Source organism: Salvelinus alpinus, chromosome 38 (assembly GCF_045679555.1).
Source record: "Salvelinus alpinus chromosome 38, SLU_Salpinus.1, whole genome shotgun sequence".
Classification (NCBI taxonomy): Eukaryota; Metazoa; Chordata; class Actinopteri; order Salmoniformes; family Salmonidae; genus Salvelinus; species Salvelinus alpinus.
Window position 1 is genome coordinate 2056865 of NC_092123.1, and position 21977 is coordinate 2078841.

Genomic DNA, 21977 nt, shown 5'->3' on the forward strand with positions numbered 1-21977 from the left:
GAGGTGTAAATTGGCCCCGTTTCCCGCAGCCCTGTGTGTCAGTGAGAGGGGGTGCACAGACAGTGTCAGACTTAGCTGCGGGTGTTGCGGTGGAAATCGCTCCCAGGTTTGGCTCTGCCCTAGCTTGCCAGGCTTCCATCCTCCATCTAAAAGCCAGATCTGCTTTAGGAAGCCACGCTGGAAGTCAAATTCCTTTTAATCAAATGATACCAGAGGAGGGCTGTAGAATAGCAATGAGGCTGGCTGGCGTTGTGTGTTAATGATGCAGGAGGAGGAGGATGAGAGGAGGAAGAGATGCACATTGATTTGCCCACAAGCTACTTTCTGCTTTCCTGAAGTCTGTTTCTGAAATGCAGGCGGAGATATAAAAAGGGTGCTTGAGACTCTCTCCTTCATCTTCCATCCTACATTGATTTTCAACAATCACACCAGTCATAAGCAGCTGCCTCCAGATGCACCAGTGTATGAGTCATCCAATCTTTATATCGACTCCCATGTAAACGGCTTAACTGATCCTACCCGTATCTAACTTACAACCCCTATGTTTCACACGACCTGGTATTGGATAGAGGGGTATACAAGAAAGGAATATCAATGAGTTAGCCAGCTAACTTTGATTAACAACTAGAAATAACTAGTTATTTTTTTGTTCATAAAGCTAAACTTAGATATGACTTTTTGGTTGTTGGGTTAAGCTTAAAAGGGGTCTACTTATCTTTCTAATAATAATTTATTTCCAGAATATTTAGGCAAGTTAGCAGGCTAACTCCTTGATCCTGCTTTGTAGTATACCCCTCTACCCAACCCTGGCCTGTGCAGCAGTACAGTACCATACCATATTAATGAGTACTGTAATAGGTCCCTCACCCACTCTCCTCACCATCATCTACAGTTGAAGTCGGAAGGTAACATACACTTAGGTTGGAGTCATTTAAAACTAGTTTTTCAACCACTCCACAAATTTCTTGTTAACAAACTATAGTTTTGGCAAGTCGGTTAGGACATCTACTGTGTGCATGACACAAGTAATTTTTTAACAATTGTTTACAGACAGATTATTTCACTTATAATTCACTGTATCACAATTCCAGTGGGGCAGAACTTTACATACACTAAGTTGACTGTGCCTTTAAACAGCTTGGAAAATTCCAGAAAATGATGTCATGGCTTTAGAAGCTTCTGATAGGCTAATTGACATAATTTGAGTTAATTGGAGCTGTACCTGTGGATGTATTTCAAAGGCCTACCTTCAAACTCAGTGCCTCTTTGATTGACATCATGGGAAAATCAAAAGAAATCAGCCAAGACCTCAGAAAATTTTTTGTAGACCTCCACAAGTCTGGTTCATCCTTGGGAGCAATTTCCAAATGCATGAAGGTACCACGTTAATCTGTACAAACAATAGTACGCAAGTATAAACACCATGGGACCACCCAGCCGTCATACCGCTCAGGAAGGAGACGCGTTCTGTCTCCTAGAGATGAACGTACTTTGGTGCGAAAAGTGCAAATCAATCCCAGAACAACAGCAAAGGACCTTGTGAAGATGCTGGAGGAAACAGGTACAAAAGTATCTATAGCCACAGTAAAACAAGTCCTATATCGACATAACCTGAAAGGCCGCTCAGCAAGGAAGAAGCCACTGCTCCAAAACCGCCATTAAAAAAAGCCAGACTACCATTTGCAACTGCACATAAGGACAAAGATCGTACTTTTTGTAGAAATGTCTTCTGGTATGATTAAACAAAAACAGAACTGTTTGGCCATAATGACCATCGTTTTGTCTGGAGGAAAAACGGGGAGGCTTGCAAGAACATCATCCCAACCCTGAAGCACGGGGTTGGCAGCATCATGATGTGGGGGTGCTTTGCTGCAGGAGGGACTGGTGCACTTCACAAAATAGATGGCATCATGAGGATGGAAAATTATGTGGATATATTGAAGCAACATCTCAAGACATCAGTCAGGAAGTTAAAGCTTGGTCGCTAATGTGTCTTCCAAATGGACAATGACCCCACGCATACTTCCAAAGTTGTGGCAAAATGGCTTAAGGACAACAAAGTCAAGGTATTGGAGTGGCCATCACAAAGCCCTGACCTCAACCCTATAGAGAATTTGTGGGCAGAACTGAAGAAGCGTGTGCGAGCAAGGAGGCCTACAAACCTGACTCAGTTACACCAGCTCTGTCAGGAGGAATGGGACAAAATTCACCCAACTTATTGTGGGAAGCTTGTGGAAGGCTACCCAAAACGTTTGACCCAAGTTAAACAATTTAAAGGCAATGCTACTAAATACTAATTGAGTGTATGTAAACTTCTGACCCACTGGGAATGTGATGAAAGAAATAAAAGCTGAAATAAATCATCCTCTCAACTATTATTCTGACATTTCACATTCTTAAAATAAAGTGGTGATCCTAACTGACCTAAGACATGGAATTTTTACTAGGATTAAATGTCAGGAATTGTGAAAAACTGAGTTTAAATGTATTTGGCTAAGGTGTATGTAAACCTCCGACTTCAACTGTATCTCCCAATAGGGCTCCTCCAGTTACTAATCATCATCACTGTCAGTGTGAATGATGATTATGCTCCTCGCTGGACTAATTGTAGCACTAGTAATGATATCCATCATGTATTTAAGGATTACTTCGATCTCCACTTCCTTCTAGATTGAATGTATTAGTTCTGAATGGCCCTTGGTGCCTCTCCTGTTATTTCTGGAGGACCATGCAGTGTTGGAAGTAATGTAATGTCAATGTTCTCTCTGGGAGTCGCCAGTGAAAATGAATGGTACAAAATGCCAATCCACTATGACTGACTTCAGATTTCCCAGTGTCAATGAATAAACATGTTTCATAAAAATCCGGCACCACTTTGTTCCAATTATCTTTGCTTTGAATGTTGAACTTTCTTTTAAGCAATTGTTAAATAATGCCTTTTTTGGGTATTTACCTGAGTTTGTGGTTGGGAAGTTGGCTGTGGTCATTTTCAGTGTGAAACCGTGTCCTGTTCAAAAAGGAAACACCAGAATAGAGGCAGGAAACGGAGAGGTGAACACCCTTCTATCACAACACATTGGCTTCTATAGAGGTCCATTACTTCCATAGCAGCCGATCACACCACTTCCCTGAAGAGCCTAATGTCAGGATATTCTGATGGGCTGTCCTATCAGCATTGATCCTCCAACCACTTTTATCTATGCTGTATGCGTAAGCGGCACTCTGAAGTGTGACTCATCTATTTAGTTGAAACTGATTGCTGTTTGATTGCTTTCGGTCAATCAATAATGGATCTATGAGATCAATAGTGTATGTCATTGAATATCCACATTGCACTTTTCTTAAGCTTGCATTTCATGTCCTGGCGTCGAGCTCTCACAACCAAATCCATCGCTATGTTCCATAACGGCTGGGTAAAATGTGCCAGTAACACCTATTGAACCACTTTGTTTGTGGCATTTATCCTAATGCATAAGGAATACATATCTACAGTGCTACGCACCAAAAAGTGAATCTGATATGACAACGTGAGGTATTCTAAAGGATTTGAACATTCCTAAACAAGGCATACTGTAACACACCAGGGTCCTCTGTCTGAGACTGAGGTGGCCACGTTACTGCCTGCAGTGAAAGAAAGATACAAGAAAATCCCCTCCATTTTATAGTCTTAACTAGGGTTGCACATTTTGGGGAATATTCTGAGGTGGAAACTTTCCGTGGGAATATATAGGAATTAATATTAATACCATTTAAATGCAGATGTCTTTTGCATTGGAAATATTTACCATATCATATGGAGACAGAAACATACACCTTTTACCTTATCATAAGTAGACATAATTGCAAATTATTAAATCCTTCCAATATATACAAAATAAATAATGTAGTTATGAATTGAACTTTAATTAAATGAGTTGACTCTTCACATAGGATGATTTCACTGAATAACAAAAGAAAGGGAATATTGAATGATCCATCGCATCTCCCAAAAATGTTTTCAACATATGTCTGTAAAATGATAGTCTAGAAACTAAAGCTTTGGTTGTCTTCCTCTCATGCTTCCATGTCTTCTCTCTGGACCTCCTCAATGTCCACCTCTTGAACATCAGACTCTGAGGCCTCATCTTCACTGTCAATTTCCAACCTTGCTGAGGATGGCTATTTGTCAGGCTCAAAAAGCCTCAAATCTTCCCGGATGGCCACTAATTGTTCAACCCTTGTATTGGTCAGCCTGTTGCGTGCTTTGGTGTGTGTGTTCCCAAACAAGGACCCGTTGCGCTCTGAGGCACCTGATATTGGTGGGATTTGGAGGATGATGGAGGCAACAGGGGAAAGAGCCTCAGATCCACAGTCCCTTCCACCTGGTGGCTGATGAGATATGTTGGCATGACTGCCATATTGCATCTCCATCCCAAAGCCCTTACTTGGAAGTGTACTTCGCCAGCCTGCCAAGAACCTTGCCCTCATCCAGGCCAAGGTGGCGAGACACTGTCGTGATGACACCACAGGCCTTGCTGATCTCTTGCCAGCATACTTGGGGTCCAACATGTATGCTGCGGCATGTATGGGCTTCAGGCAGAAGTCTTCACGCTTTTTTATGTATTTCAGAACTGCAGTTTCCTCTGCTTGGAGCAACAGTGAAGTGGGCAGGGCGGTACGGATTTCTTCTCTTACATCTGCAAGCAGAGTCTCAACATCAGACTGGATGGCATTGTCTCCCTCAATCTGTTCAATGGCTACCGCTATAGGTTTCAGGAGTTTCAGGCTGCTTTTCCACTCTCTCCCAAAATACATCATCCAGGAGGATCCTCTTGATGGGGCTGTCCATATCGGCAGACTGTGATGTGGCCATTTCTTGGAGAGACTCCTTCCCCTCCAGGAGATTTTCAAACATGATGACAACACCACCCCAACGGATGTTGTTGGGCAGCTTCAATGTGGTGCTCATATTCTTCTCACTTTGCTTGGTGAGGTAGATTGCTGCTATAACTTGATGACTCTTCACATACCTAAGCATTTCCTTGGCTCTCTTGTAGTGTATCCATTGTTTTCAGTGCCATGATGTCATTGAGGAGCAGATTCAATGCATGAGCAGATTCAATGCATGAGCAGCACAGCCAATGGGTGTGATGTGAGGGTAGGACTCCTCCACTTTAGACCAAGCAACCTTCATGTTCGCAGCATTGTCTGTCACCCAGTGCAAATACCTTCTGTGGTCCAAGGTCATTGATGACTGTCTTCAGCTCATCTGCAATGTAGAGACCGGTATGTCTGTTGTCCCTTGTGTCTGTTCTCTTGTAGAATACTGGTTGAGGGGTGGAGATGATGTAGTTAATTATTTCTTGCCCACAAACATTCAACCACCCATCAGAGATGATTGCAATACAGTCTGCATTCTCTATGATTTGCTTGACCTTCACTTGAACTCTGTTGAACTCTGCATCCAGCAAAAGAGTAGATCAAGCATGTCTGGTTGGAGAGGTGTATGCTGGGCGAAGAACATTCAGAAATCTCTTCCAATACACATTGCCTGTGAGCATCAGAGGTGAACCAGTTACATACACAGCTGGAGAAAGACATTCATCAGCATTTCTCTGACTACGTTCCTCCATCGAGTCAAAAAAACTTCTGATTCCAGGAGAACCATGAGCTGTTGCTATTGATAAGGTTTCTGATTCATTATTTTCATCTCTAATAGAAGTAGAGGGACTTTGGTCAGAAGTTGCTTATTGTGAGTGCTGAGGAAACTTTATGCACTTGCCAGATGATTCTGCATCTTTGTTGCATTCTTCACATGATTTGGCACAGTATTTGCAAATGTACACAGCTTTTCCTTCTACATTAGCTGCAGTGAAATGTCTCCACACATCAGATAGTGCCCGTGGCATTTTCCTGCAAAGAAAAAAAGGAGTAAAAAAAAACCAAATACAATTCCATATAATTAAATAGTTAAGCAGTTAGATTAAACAACTTCTTTGTAAGATAAATGTTTTAAAATGAAACATGTATGGAAACAGGTGAATTAACACTCAGTTAGCAGGGTCAAGCAAGCTAAAACCCCAAAACGAACTAGCAGAAATTGTTAACAAGTTAGAAATGATTTAAACACACTTTGCTGTAGGCTACCATTTACTAGTTAACAAAAAATAATGCATGTCATATAAAATATATTCACCCCACCCAGTATTGTAATCAAAACTTACCAGAAAGCATGTAGTCCTTGGCTCAGACAGTGTAGTAATTTGGGCTCAATAGCATCTCATTAGTGTGCAAGATCTTGAGAATCAGCTGTACATGTGATGGAAGAATGCACTGTGCATGCAGAGGGTTGCAATTCCATTGAATTGGGGATAGTTTAACCAAAATATGCCACAAGACCTAGAATTGCCGTATGTGTATCCCACAAAAACAGTTTCACTGTTGTAAACTAACTTTAAGCAAAATTCCCGGGCTTAACTTCCCATGGAAAATTTTCTGAAGAAATTAGGGAAATTTCCCGGAACGTTTCCGACCCGTTGCAACCCTAGTCTTCACAAAAGATTCCTAACACGGAGATAAGCTCAGAGGACAAGAAATTAACATCTTGGGTCAAAAGAAGAATGGCAGCAATATCTTGAACTGTACTTGGTCTTCATCATAACTAGAGGTTTGCGTGTGTTTTAAATCATGGTTGTCCCAGAAGTTGTTTGTAGATGTCACTGGGTGGCACTCCTGTTAGAATTCAGCCCTTGTTGTCTAGCATTTACAATTCCTGCAGGTTTTAATAAAGTCGTGTAACACAATTTCATTCTGTAACTTGTTTGTTTCCCCCGTAATCCCTCTTCGATAAATTAGATCAGACCGAGCCTGTCCTGATATCTCCACACTAGCCTGTTTCTCTCTCTCTCTCTTTCTCTCCTCCATCTCTCTTCTATTCTCACACTGCCCCTCTGTAACAGACCAGAAGGTGCAGTATCTAGCTACTATACAATACAGTACCATGGCTATCCCTCTAACAGACCAGATCATGAGTATCTAGCTACATCACAGTATCATGGCTGAGGGCAATTGGAAATAGAATGGGATTGACTAGAGATCAGATTAGTGGAGGCTGGGAGGGCGATGAGCCTCCTCAGTGTCTGGGGTAGTAGAGCCATGACGGAGCTGCAGTGGGCACAGACCATGTGTAGTACTGTATGTGGATGGATGGAGAAACCCTGTCTGTCACTCACTCCCACACAGGATTTGAGATCAGGGATCTGGGGAGCGGGGAGGTGAAGAGGGTCAGTGCTGGGGTCGGTACGCTAATGGGCCTCGGGGGGGGGGGGGTTAACATGGGAGGAAGGGAGGTGAAATAGTGGAGAGTTCACAACGGTTTGGTTGGTAGTTGGCAGCAGTTGGGTCATGAGGGAGGCAAGGAATGGAATATGCTTTGCCACCTTTAGACGCATCAGTCCTCAACTCCCCTTGTCCCGCTCCCCAATCCCCTAGTCTTCTGGTCCCCCAGTCCTCTACTCTCCTAGTCCTGGTCCCCGATCCCCTAGTCTTCTGCTCCCCTAGTTTCCCACTGCTGTCTTGCCTTTGAAGCTAAGCAGGGTTGGTCCTGGTCGATCCCTGGTTGGGAGACTAGATGCTGCTGGAAGTGGTGTTGGAGGGCCAGTAGGAGACACTATTTTCTCTTGTCAAAAAATGTGTAATCCCAATAACCCATGGCAGTGATTGTGGACATTGCCCTGTGCAGTGGTTGTTCCACTGGATATCATAAGGTGAATGCACCAATTTGTAAGTCGCTCTGGATAAGAGCGTCTGCTAAATGACTTAAATGTAAATGTAAATGTAGGGTGCCGTCTTTCAGATGGGACGTTAAACGGGTGTCCTGACTCTGTGGTCACTAAAGATCCCATGACACTTATTGTAAGAGTAGGGGTGTTAACCCCGGTGTCCTGGCTAAATTCCCAATCTGGCCCTCATACCATCATGGCCACCTAATCATCCCCAGCTTCTTATTTGCTCATTCACCCCCCCCCCCCCTCCCATATAACTATTCCCCAGGTCATTGCTGTAAATGAGAATGTGTTCTCAGTCAATTTACCTGGTAAAATAAGGGTTAAGTTATATTAATGGTCCTATATTCCCCTGGTCCCCTATTCCCCTGGTCCCCTAGTTCTCCTTTCCCCTGGTCCCCTAGTTCTCCTTTCCCCTGGTCCCCTAGTTCTCCTTTCCCCTGGTCCCCTAGTTCTCCTTTCCCCTGGTCCACTAGTTATCCTTTCCCCTGGTCCCCTAGTTCTCCTTTCCCCTGGTCCCCTAGTTCTCCTTTCCCCTGGTCCCCTAGTTCTCCTTTCCCCTGGTCCCCTAGTTCTCCTTTCCCCTGGTCCCCTAGTTCTCCTTTCCCCTGGTCCACTAGTCCTCCTTTCCCCTGGTCCACTAGTCCTCCTTTCCCCTGGTCCACTAGTCCTCCTTTCCCCTGGTCCACTAGTCCTCTATTCACCTGGTCCACTAGTCCTCTATTCACCTGGTCCCCTAGTCCTCTATTCACCTGGTCCCCTAGTCCTCTATTCACCTGGTCCCCTAGTCCTCTATTCACCTGGTCCCCTAGTCCTCTATTCACCTGGTCCCCTAGTCCTCTATTCACCTGGTCCCCTAGTCCCCTTGTCTTCTATTCCCCTTGTCCACTAGTCCTCTATTCCCCTGGTCCCCTAGTCCTCTATTCCCATTGTCTTCTATTCCCCTGGTCCACTAGTCTTCTATTCCACTAGTCCTCTATTCCCCTGGTCCACTAGTCCTCTATTCCCCTGGTCCACAAATCCTCTATTCCCCTGGTCCACAAATCCTCCTTTCCTCTGGTCCCCTAGTCCTCTATTCCCCTGGTCCCCTGGTCCTCTATTCCCCTGGTCCACTAGTCCTCCTTTCCCCTGGTCCACTAGTCCCCTAGTCCTCTATTCCCCTAGTCCTCTATTCCCCTAGTCCTCTATTCCACTAGTCCTCTATTCCCCTGGTGCACTCGTCCTCTATTCCCCTGGTCCACTAGTCTTCTATTCCCCTGGTCCCCTAGTCCTCTTTTCTGACTCAAACAGCGTCTGCCTGTTCTAGCATTTTCGTGTGTCAGATTTTTTTCAGCTAAGCCCCTGCAGACGTTCACTGTGAGAAAAGACTAATTAAAGAAATTCAAAGTAAAATCCAGCAGGATTAAGGTCGTAGGGGATGATGGCTCCTATAACCCTGTTGTTGCTGACGCTATGGAGGAAACAGGGAGAGAATGAGAACCAAAGAGAGAGAAATAACACAAGGTTTTACTGGAAATCCAGTGTGTGGCAGTCCATTGCTATTGCCACGCCGACATGCTTTCTTCCTATTCTCTCCTCCGGTCTGCTGGTTGTCATGGTAACCCCGTACCCGTCGACTCACCCGGTGTACCTGTCGTTGTTTCTCAGGGAGCGCATCCGCGACCACCACAAGTCACGCAGCAAGGATGGCAGCCGCTCGGAGAAGTCTGTCACCATCAACGCACCGCCAGCAGAACCGCTGCTGGGAGACTCGTCTGTACTGGGGGAGGAGGTCCAGGTAGGCCAATCTCTCCGCAACTACTCTGCCCAGACAGGGAAGAAAACCACATTGCTGGAAACCCTCCAAATATGAACTTGACCTTTTTCTCACATGACAACTCCTTAACTTTTACATTTCTGTATTCCTATGTTGTTTTGTATTTATTGTGCGATGCCTCATTATGATGGTAATTTAATCATAAAGGCACGGGAACATACAGTATGTACCGGTGGACAGCTCAGCTCACGTGGCTGTTTATCAGTGCTTGTAGTTGGATTTATGGTAAACAACTTCTTTGTAATACAAATGTGTAAATCCACTCATGGGAGCGAGTCTATCTACCGTCCGGATAAGCCCTGTGCCTTTCTGGTTGAGCTGAGGACTTCACAGGCCTGATTGAGGCTTTCAGATTACACACAGTGTGTTTATGTCCCTTTGTGTTGTACAGCTAGCTGATCAATGTGCACATAGTCTCTGGTGTTCAACACTGGGCACTCTGGCTTCAAGGGTTTCAGGCTTTGGCTGATAAAGTACTGCTGAAAGTGGGCTTTGAGTGCTAGATCTGCCTGGCCCTTGAAGAGATGGAGGGAGGGATATAAAAATAGATGTTAACAGCAAGACAGACAGTTGGACAGATCCAGATGTTATGGCTTATACACAGACTGGAGGACAAGAGATTTTGCCGTCCACGTGCAAATTCTATCTTCACTACAGTAGAGTATAGCCCAGAGCAACACTACCACTACCAGCCCGTCTCTCACCATTACACTAACCCTTACTGACCCACTTGGCAAACTCCCTTACTCGGATGAACAAGACTTGTGTGCACGACACAGGGTGTGTATTTAGTACTGTTCATGTATGTACGAACGTGCGTGTGTGTGATATATTAAGCGCCTCAACAGGATTTGCTAGGGTACAGCAGTACTCACTCAGTATATGTGTTCATGTTGTGGCCCAGCCTGCCTGCGGTAATGCTGACGGGCGTACTATAGGCATCAGTCAGAATAATACAGGCTCTCTGGGAATCTCCTCAGAGAGAGATGGAGAGGAGCTGCTGTGTTAAAAGCTATGCCATGCCGGTCTCACCGTCCCACAGTACAGGGCTGCGCTCGTTACCACTCACTAAGGTGGCTAAGGCGGTGTGTGTGTGTGACGTCTGTGCGGGGGGAGGGGAGGAGAGCAAGAAGCAGTAGCCAATGCAACTCGGCTATAGCCAAGTCTAGCTAATTTGTAGCAGCCTCCCATATCTATCTTGACTGGAGTAGCCTAGAGAAGCTAGCTAAGCTAGCCAACTATAGCTAGCTAGGCTAATTGAGGCCACATGCTACGCTTTCTCCACAACCCCATTCAGATAAAACAACAGCCTACCTGTTGGTAGTTCGTTGTAGCCTACTACTTTTCATTTTGCTAGCTTTTAATTCTGTTATTTTATTCCATCTTGCATTAGTGAAAGGCATAAACAACAGGCTACATACGTGAAGGCTACCGGATGGGTACTGGTCTTTTTGTGGGTCGGGCCATAAAAACTACATTGAAATTTTTGTTTTATTAAATGAATAATTTGAAATGTCATGGTATATCCTTGTATGTAACAATGTCACATCAAATGGATATTTTAATTTCATTTAGAGAGCCTTTTCAGTGTTAACATAGGCCGATAATATTTTTATGCTTGCTAAAATGAATACTCGTACAAGTATTTGATACTAACGTCCGTTCGGATATTCGAATATTCAAATAACCGTGCATATCCCTAGTACAGACATTCATATGTGGCCGGCTGCACGACTTTTTAACAATGCATTGGACTGTCCTTTTGAATTTGGAGGTTTATTTTCTGGAAATATGTATCCAGACATACTCACATGTGTCTGGGGGTTGGCTGTAGCGCTGTGTATGTGAGTATCTTCTGTGTTTTGACACTGTGTGTGTGTGTACTGTGTGGTGTCTTTGACACGGTGTGTGAGCCCAGATGCAGGGGCTGTGTTTGTCAGGAGGGTGCCAGCCCTCAGCAAGCTGTGACCTCTCAGTGTAGCTGTGTCCCTCTGTTACTCTGCTATAACCAGCCTTCCAGAAAGAACTGTGTGTGTCAGGGTGCATGTGTGTGTGACTGTGTGTGTTTCGGGTTGTTTGCTGTTGAGCTTGTCAGGAAAACTTGTGTGACACAGTATAAAGTATTTACTCAGTATGTTTGTCATTGTGTGTTTGGGTACAGTATTTGAATCGGCGAATCAGGGCGTTGGTCTCAATATGCTCCATTTTCTCATCATTTGCCTTGACAGTTTTATGAGCTTGCAGCTCTAGGTGATTCTGCAGTGATGTTTGAACAGAGCTGTTTGCTACAATATTGAACGGCTGCCATTGAGGGAACCAGTCCAAAGCTCCAGCCTCCAGGCTATGCTAGTGCGCTGACTCTCAACCCTCTCCAGTCGAGAGAACAGTAGCGGTCCCTATTCGTCTCGACTACTCGCATACACGTATGATACATTATATCAGTGTTGTAACGGTAGACCATAGATGTGGAATGGGGACTTCTGAAGTACTCGTCTCGGGTATAAGAGTTGTGTATCTGAGGAATGCACTCTAGTTCCTCACTGCTCCACCATGATGTGAAGTGGCACCCAGGAGAAACATGATATGTAAAAGCAAGGAAGCATTCTTTGAGAATGAACAGCCCTCCACCTCCCACCTTTCCTGCTTACACAGACAGAGGGCTGTTTGAAAAGAGAAAGTGGATCTAACTTTATTTATAGTTCACGGGATGTCAATGAAATCAGAATCCTTAGAACCCAACCATTAGACATGGTACTCGTGTGTGTGTGTGTGTGTGTGTGTGTGTGTGTGTGTGTGTGTGTGTGTGTGTGTGTGTGTGTGTGTGTGTGTGTGTGTGTGTGTGTGTGACTCATTCCAGGCCTCCACCTCAAAGCTTGTTTGTGTCATGTAGGCTAATTCTGTTTTGTAAAGGCACATTACACAGTGTGCTGCACATGTACTCCCCAGTGCACGTGTTCACGTCTGTGTGATGATCGTGTACTACCTAACCTCGGCATTGAAGTGAATGAGAATCCGGCTTAAAGTGGCAAAAAAAATTAGTTTTCGGCCACCAATCGGTCTTTGTTGTAGTTTACTGCAGGCAGAATCCAAAGGGGGGCAGAAAATTTGAGGCTTTTTGAGCCTGACAACGAGCCATCCTCAGCAAGGTTGGAAATTGACAGTGAAGATGAGGCCTCAGAGTCTGATGTTCAAGAGGTGGACATTGAGGAGGTCCAGAGAGAAGACATGGAAGCATGAGAGGAAGACAACCAAAGCTTTAGTTTCTAGACTATCATTTTACAGACATATGTTGAAAACATTTTTGGGAGATGCGATGGATCATTGGGGATCATTCAATATTCCCTTTTGTTGTTCAGTGAAATCATCCCATGTGAAGAGTCAAATCATTTAATTAAAGTTCAATTCATAACATTTTTTTTTTTTACATGTTATTTCTATTGGAAGGATTTAATCATCCGCAATTATGTCTACTTATGATAAGGTAAAAGGTGTATGTTTCTGTCTCCCATATGATATGGTATTTATATCCAATGCAAAAACATCTACATTTAAATGGTATTAATATTAATTCCCATATATTTCCATTAATTCCCACTGAAATGTTCCACCTCTGAATATTCCCCAAAATGTGCAACCCTGATGACGTCGCTTCTTCACACAGGAAGTGAGTTACTGTGTCCACTCCAGTCCTTTTGGAGATCTGCGTTTTACTTGAATCTGACGAGTATCTATGTTTCTTTTAAGGACGTCTCCGTCTTTTTTAGGGCTCTTCTAACGTTGGTGTGACTGTGTGGTTGTATTGTCATCCTACATAGAGGCTGCTATAAGCCTGCAATCCAATGTCTATGAACAGTTCATCCGTACAAAGACTGTCATCGTCACTGTGTGTTCATTTGTTGGCCCAAACCGCCCAGATCCCTCGTCAGGCCCTTTGCTGACGAGGGATCTGGGAAGTTGTAACACCATCACCGTAGTGCTCAGTGGCTCAGAAGGAATGGACGGAGAGTGGTTTTCACTGGAGCAAAGATGAGCAGAGAGAGAATGAGAGAAGTTGCCCCAGGGCAGTGAAGGAATAGAAAAGAGCGTTTAAAGATGGGAGGGTGGGGGATATAATAGGGGTGGCAGGCAGGAGCCCTCTGAGCCTAATTGGTTTAGTATTTTGTTTGCTATCTCTCTCTCTGGGGGGCACAGCTGTTTGTTTAATGGACCCCCCCCCCCTTCATCCTCCACTGGCCCTTTCACCCCCCCCCCCCCCCATCTTGCTGCTATTAGGACATCCCATGTGATTTCTCTCTGTCTCTGTGTGTGTGTGTTGCTTTTCAAAGCCTGTACATTAAACCCAGAGACACACAGCCCATATACAGTACGATCTCTCTCGGGGCGTGATGGAGATCTAGTGGTGAGGCTGCAGCAGGGTAGCGGTGGAGGCAGAGAGGTTGTCTCAGAGTGGAGAGATGCACTAGGATCTTTATGGCCAAGCTTCTCCCTGTCCTGGCCGGGCGACGCTGTTACACGTTAAAGTTTGCCGTTTCGACATGAGCTCTTCGCTTTGATGGAGACTGTGGAGGTGGTGATGGTGGTGGAGACCTCCAAGGAAGAGGAAGACTCCAACTCTCCACCTGGGGACACTCCTGCTCTCAGCCCAGGGCCATGCACAGAGTCAGGCCAGGTAAGACACAGTAACCACGGACTGTTGGATGGCCAAGGGCTGTAACATTTCCTTCTATCTAAGTGGATGTTCGAGGTCTGGATCCAAGGAGTTGACATGCATGCAACTGGCAAGCCATCCGTGTTCAAGTAGTGTGCATGCATGTGTTAAATACAGTGAGAGACAGTGTTTTTGGTGTAGCTGTTGTCTGTGAGACCACTGTTTTAGAAGTGATTTAAAAATGGCTGTCTTTTTGGAGGGAGACATCTGCTCTGTGATGATGGCGGTGATGACAAAGCTGGAATCTTATGGTCATTTTACATGAAGTTCAAAATGAGCTGTATCTCACGATGTGATAGGAGGGTTAGAGGACAAGTGTTTAGTTTACATAGAAGTCATTTCCCCTGGAGAACTCCTATTTATCCCTACTGACTCTCTTTCTGGCAGTCTGAACTTCCACCTTGTTCCTGGCTGTTCCACCTATTTCCTCCATGTTAGTGTAGAACATTGCTACTGCCCACCTTCTCTGTCTTCACATGTAATTGGCAGCTTTGTTTGCTTTGCGTTGCTTGTCACAGCTGTGGTTGGGGCTGAATGTTAACAGCTTCTAGGAATGCCCCCTGTACGTTGCTATATTTACAGAACCACACACCGCTCATTTCCCGGGAGTCTGTTGAGTGCTTATGCTCCGTCTCTGAGCAAAGGGCCCTGTTTGATCTACCCCACAGACCACAGCAGCACACAGCCCTTTTTATGGACATGTGATTTAACATTGGAGACAATAGCTTGTATTTATAGTCACGCATAGTGTTACTGTATTTCACTTACTTTGTACGTGGAGAAAGATTCCCATCGATGAACACGTAAGTAACACACACACACACTCACTGAATGGTTGGCGACATTAATATTTCTACACTTTGGTTTGACAAACATTTCCTTCCTGATTGTCTCTCTTAATTTTTTGTAATAGAATGAAAGTAGTCCTGGGTGAAAATGTTTGGATTTTTTGCATGTGGGAAAGGGAAGTGGGGGATACCTACTCAGTTGCACAACTGAATGCATTCAACCAAAATGTCTACTGCATTTATACCCAACCCCTCTGAATCCGAGAGGCTGCCTTAACCGACGTCCAGGTCATCGGCACCCGGGGAGCAGGTGGTGTTAGGGGGTTAACCTCTCTGGGCTATTTGGGACGGTAGCGTCCCACCTCTACAGCCAGTGAAAGTGCAGGGCGCCAAAATCAAAACAACAGAAATCCCATAATTAAAATTCCTCAAGCATACAAGTATTTCACACCATTTTAAAGATACACTTCTTGTTAATCCCACCACAATGTCCGATTTCAAAAAGGCTTTACGACAAAAGCACACCAAACGATTATGTTAGGTCTGCACCTAGTCACAGAAAAACACAGCCATTTTTCCAGCCAAAGAGAGGAGTCACAAAAAGCAGAAATAGAGATAAAATGAATCACTAACCTTTGATGATCTTCACCAGATGACACTCATAGGACTTCATGTTACACAATACATGTATGTTTTGTTCGATAAAGTTCATATTTATATCCAAAAATCTCAGTTTACATTGGAGCGTTACGTTTAGTAGTTCCAAAACATCCGGTGATTTTGCAGAGAGCCACATCAATTTACAGAAATATTCATAATAAATATTGTTAGAAGATGCTAGTGTTATTGATTGGAATTTTAGATCCACTTCTCCTTAATGCAACCGCTGTGTCAGATTTCAAAAAAGCTTTACCGAAAAAGCACACCATGCAATAATCTGAGTACAGCGCTCAGACAACAAAGCAAGCCATACAGATATCCGCCATGTTGTGGAGCCAACAAAGTCAGAAATAGCATTATAAATATTCACTTACCTTTGATGATCTTCATCAGAATGCACTCCCAGGAATCCCAGTTCCACAATAAATGTTTGATTTGTTTGATAAAGTCCATAAATTTTGTCCAAATACCTCCTTTTTGTTCGCACGTTTAGCCCAGTAATCCAAATTCATGAGGCGCGAGAAGACAAAAAGTCAAAAAGTTCCGTTAGTCTGTAGAAACATGTCAAACGATGTATAGAATCAATCTTTAGGATGTTTTTATCATAAATCTTCAATAATGTTTCAACTGGAGATTCCTTTGTCTGTAGAAATGCAATGGAACGCAAGCTAACTTTCACGTGAACGCGCGTGGTCAGCTCATGGCACTCTGCCAGACCTCTGACTCATTCAGCTCCCATTCCCCCCTCCTTCACAGTAGAAGCATCAAACAAGGTTCTAAAGACTGTTGACATCTAGTGGAAGCCTTAGGAAGTGCAATATGACCCCATTTCCACTGTGTCTTGGATAGGCAAAGAGTTGAAAAACTACAAACCTCAGATTTCCTACTTCCTGGTTGGATTTTTTCTCAGGTTTTTGCCTGCCATATGAGTTCTGTTATACTCACAGACATCATTCAAACAGTTTTAGAAACTTCAGAGTGTTTTCTATCCAAATCTACTAATTATATGCATATTCTAGCTTTTAGGACTGAGTAGCAGGCAGTTTACTCTGGGCACCTTTTTGTCCAAGCTACTCAATACTGCCCCCCTGTCCCAAAGAAGTTAACTGCCTTGCTCAAGGGTAAACGGCAGATTTATTTCACCTTGCCGGCTCGGGGATTCGAACCAGCGACCTTTCGGTTATTGGCCCAACACTCTTAACTGCTAGGCTGCCTAGCGTGTGTATAGATTGGGTAGATGTCTTATTGCCCAGTTTCTCAGCACTCAGAATGTTAGAGAGAGAGAGGTGCCTAAAAACTGTCTGCTGCTCCCTCAGTCTGTTCAGATTTCACAGGAGTGCTCATTGGGATGTCAGTGTCGCTTACACCCCTCTATCCAGTGTACTCTCCTCTTTACCGTCTCCCCTCCCCATCTCCCCTCTCTTTCTGAATGCGTATCAGCGTGTGGGAGAGAACATGTCAAATTGGATGTTTCAATGGCTATTCAGCTGACTTTTCACTGTATAACCCCTCCCCCACCACGATAGAGGTGTTGGTGAATCACCACAGGTTTCTGATTAGGGTGGATGTTGTGGATAGGCCTGACAGGTGTTTGTGTGTGGGGGATGTAATACTCCACAATCCCTCTCCCTTCTCTCTCATTCACCCTCCCTCCTTTTCTCCTGTCTCCCTTCGGCTCTCCTCTCTCGCTATTTTGTCTGCCCTCTTTCCTCCTCTCCTTCAGCTGTGTGTCTGTGATGATGAATGTGTTGAATGGTAGTGGTGCCAGCCAGGTGCAGGCATCTCTCTCTGCTATTAGATCAGCGCCCTGATGACTCTCTAGTCCTATCAGGAGATTTGGGTCAGTGTTTATACTCAGGCAGGCACAGGGAAACCCCAGGCAGGCAAGGGCCCAAACTTCCCCATCCAAAATCGCCAAACTCTCTATCTAAAGCCAGCCCTGGTTGGTACGGGCCAACCAATGGAAAACCCTTAATGGAGTGTTTCTCCTAGATCACTTCATCAAAATGAGATTGATTTAAAATGGGTTTCTCATTCTCTATTTGGAATCATTCTATTCATAAAGCCATCTCTCTGTCTGTGTTTTGAAGTATCCATTGTTTCATACCCTCACCATGGAGTGGCAAAGGACCTCTTCAACACCCTTTAGTGTTAATGAGGGCTATCTTATACACACACACTCTCGCTCTCACACAGTTGAGAGCTGCATCAATTCTCTTGCCTCTCCTCTACCCCTTTCCCCACTCATTACTGTGGCAGGTTTGGGTTTGTAGGTCAGGTAATAACCCTGGTGTGTTCTCTGTGGACACACTGCTCTTCCTGGTTCAGTGGGGAGGTGGAGACTAGAGGATCCCAGTGCTCTGGCTGTGGTGGTAGAGTCAAGGTGCTGATGCTCAACACCACCTGGAAACTACACAATGGGGTCAGCTGACTCCTATATCAAAATCACAGCATGGAACTGTTGAAATGGCACTGAAATATGTTCCAGTGTTGAATGGTGCAATTCAAGCCAGCCATGTGACCTGAACATTCAATCAGATGTGGATGTTTGTTTTCCACCTAAATGCAAATGTGCAGTTACATAACAACCACCAGTGTCTTGACCCTGTGACCTCCTCGCCCCAAAGGTCATACAGCAGCTCTACACTGATTTACAGCCTACGCATTGGTCCATTATAAGGATTATTCTCTGGAGGCCAGACTCACTGGACTAATGGGTATTTATGACCGTTAGGTTGTGTTATCGGTCAGGTTGTGTTATCGGTCAGGATTGTATCAGGAATGTTATCCGTTAGGTGGGTCAGTTTTTTTACTGTTTCAGATAAGAACCTGGACATTTGACTGTGTGTTGTCAACCCCTCCCTTGGACTGCTTGAATTGGCAGAAAGTCATGATATAAGAGGTTTTATTACTAAAAGGATGGAATTCAGCCTGTAGGAATGGAGGAGCGATGGAGGTGTAGTTCCTATGGCGTACACATCGCCAAACACACCAAGACACAACCTCAGGAGACTGAAAAGATTTGGCATGGGTCCTCAGATCCTCAAAAGGTTCTACAGCTGCACCATCGAGAGCATCCTGACGGGTTGCATCACTGCCTGGTATGGCAACTGCTTGGCCTCCGACCGCAAGGCACTACAGAGGGTACATTTAACATTTAAGTCATTTAGCAGACGCTCTTATCCAGAGCGACTTACAAGTTGGTGCATTCACCTTATGATGTCCAGTGGAACAACCACTTTGTTGGGGGGGGTTAGAAGGATTACTTTATCCTATCCTAGGTATTCCTTAAAGAGGTGGGGTTTCAGGTGTCTCCGGAAGGTGGTGATTGATTCCGCTGACCTGGCGTCGTGAGGGAGTTTGTTCCACCATTGGGGTGGCAGAGCAGCGAACAGTTTTGACTGGGCTGAGCGGGAACTGTACTTCCTCAGAGGTAGGGAGGCGAGCAGGCCAGAGGTGGATGAACGCAGTGCCCTTGTTTGGGTGTAGGGCCTGATCAGAGCCTGAAGGTACGGAGGTGCCGTTCCCCTCACAGCTCCGTAGCCAAGCACCATGGTCTTGTAGCGGATGCGAGCTTCAACTGGAAGCCAGTGAAGAGAGCGGAGGAGCGGGGTGACGTGAGAGAACTTGGGAAGGTTGAACACCAGACGGGCTGCGGCGTTCTGGATGAGTTGTAGGGGTTTAATCGCACAGGCAGGGAGCCCAGCCAACAGCGAGTTGCAGTAATCCAGACGGGAGATGACAAGTGCCTGGATTAGGACCTGCGCCGCTTCCTGTGTGAGGCAGGGTCGTACTCTGCGAATGTTGTAGAGCATGAACCTACAGGAACGGGTCACCGCCTTGATGTTGGTTGAGAACGACAGGGTGTTGTCCAGGATCACGCCAAGGTTCTTAGCGCTCTGGGAGGAGGACACAATGGAGTTGTCAAGCGTGATGGCAAGATCATGGAACGGGCAGTCCTTCCCCGGGAGGAAGAGCAGCTCCGTCTTGCCGAGGTTCAGCTTGAGGTGGTGATCCGTCATCCACACTGATATGTCTGCCAGACATGCAGAGATGCGATTCGCCACCTGGTTATCAGAAGGGGGAAAGGAGAAGATTAATTGTGTGTCGTCTGCATAGCAATGATAGGAGAGACCATGTGAGGATATGACAGAGCCAAGTGACTTGGTGTATAGCGAGAATAGGAGAGGGCCTAGAACAGAGCCCTGGGGGACACCAGTGGTGAGAGCACGTGGTGCGGAGACAGATTCTCGCCACGCCACCTGGTAGGAGCGACCTGTCAGGTAGGACGCAATCCAAGCGTGGGCCGCGCCGGAGATGCCCAACTCGGAGAGGGTGGAGAGGAGGATCTGATGGTTCACAGTATCAAAGGCAGCCGATAGGTCTAGAAGGATGAGAGCAGAGGAGAGAGAGTTAGCTTTAGCAGTGCGGAGCGCCTCCGTGACACAGAGAAGAGCAGTCTCAGTTGAATGACTAGTCTTGAAACCTGACTGATTTGGATCAAGAAGGTCATTCTGAGAGAGATAGCAGGAGAGCTGGCCAAGGACGGCACGTTCAAGAGTTTTGGAGAGAAAAGAAAGAAGGGATACTGGTCTGTAGTTGTTGACATCAGAGGGATCGAGTGTAGGTTTTTTCAGAAGGGGTGCAACTCTCGCTCTCTTGAAGGCGGAAGGGACGTAGCCAGCGGTCAAGGATGAGTTGATGAGCGAGGTGAGGTAGGGGAGAAGCTCTCCGGAAATGGTCTGGAGAAGAGAGGAGGGGATAGGGTCAAGCGGGCAGGTTGTTGGGCGGCCGGCCGTCACAAGACGCGAGATTTCATCTGGAGAGAGAGGGGAGAAAGAGGTCAAAGCACAGGGTAGGGCAGTGTGAGCAGAACCAGCGGTGTCGTTTGACTTAGCAAACGAGGATCGGATGTCGTAGTGTGTACGGCCCAGTACATCACTGGTGCCAAGCTTCCTGCCATCCAGGACCTCTATACCAGTTGGTGTCAGAGGAAGGCCCTAAAGATTGTCAGACTCCAGCCACCCTAGTCATAGACAGTTCTCTCTGCTGCCACATGGCAAGCGGTACCGGAGCGCCAAGTCTAGGTCCAAGAGGCTTCTAAACAGCTTCTACCCTCAAGCCATAAGACTCCTGAACATCTAATCAAATGGCTACCCAGACTATTTGCATTGCCCCCGCCCTTACGCTGCTGCTACTCTGTTATTATCTATGCATAGTCACTTTAATAACTCTACCTACACGTACATATTACCTCGACTAACCGGTGCCCCACACATTGACTCTGTACCCGGTACCTCCTGTATATAGCCTCCACATTGACTCTGTACCGGTACCCCCTGCAAATAGCCTCCACATTGACTATGTACCGGTACCCCCTGTATATAGTCTCCACATTGACTCTGTATCGGTACCTCCTGTATATAGCCTCCACATTGACTCTGTACCGGTACCCCCTGTATATAGCCTATACATTGACTCTGGACCGTTACCCCCTGTATATAGCCTCCACATTGACTCTGTACCGGTACCCCCTGTATATAGCCTCCATATTGACTCTGTACCCGTACCCCCTGTATATAGTCTCCACATTGACTCTGTACCGGTACCCCCTGTATATAGCCTCCATATTGACTCTGTACCCGTACCCCCTGTATATAGTCTCCACATTGACTCTGTACCAGTACCCCCTGTATATAGCCTCCACGTTGACTCTGTACCAGTACCCCCTGTATATAGCCTCCACATTGACTCTGTACCAGTACCCCCTGTATATAGTCTCCACATTGACTCTGTACCAGTACCCCCTGTATATAGCCTCCACATTGACTCTGTACCAGTACCCCCTGTATATAGCCTCCACGTTGACTCTGTACCAGTACCCCCTGTATATAGCCTCCACATTGACTCTGTACCGGTACCTCCTGTATATAGTCTCCACATTGACTATGTACATGTACTCCCTGTATATAGCCTCCACATTGACTCTGTACCAGTACCCCCTGTATATAGCCTCCACATTGACTCTGTACCAGTACCCCCTGTATATAGTCTCGCTATTGTTATTTTACTGCTGCTCTTAATTATTTGTGACTTTTATTTCTTATTTTTGTAGATATTTTTATTAACTGCATTGTTGGTTAATTAAGGGCTTGTAAGTAATCATTTCACTAAGGTCTACACCTGTGTTTGATTTTATTTGCCTCACTTGGTGCTCTCTGACTTCATTAAATTTTGACCTC

At 45.4% G+C, this 21977-nt stretch overlaps 1 protein-coding gene across 3 annotated transcripts in view; it reads left to right on the forward strand.

Moving 5' to 3' along the window:
• The window catches only part of LOC139566501 (vang-like protein 1), a 47675-nt gene that overhangs the window by 10802 nt on the left and 14896 nt on the right, over nt 1-21977 (forward strand). For all 3 annotated transcript variants that reach the window (XM_071387781.1, XM_071387783.1, XM_071387782.1), the window contains exon 3: nt 9411-9540. In XM_071387781.1, coding sequence (XP_071243882.1) covers nt 9411-9540 — 130 coding nt within the window. The remainder of the gene's footprint in view (nt 1-9410; nt 9541-21977) is intronic.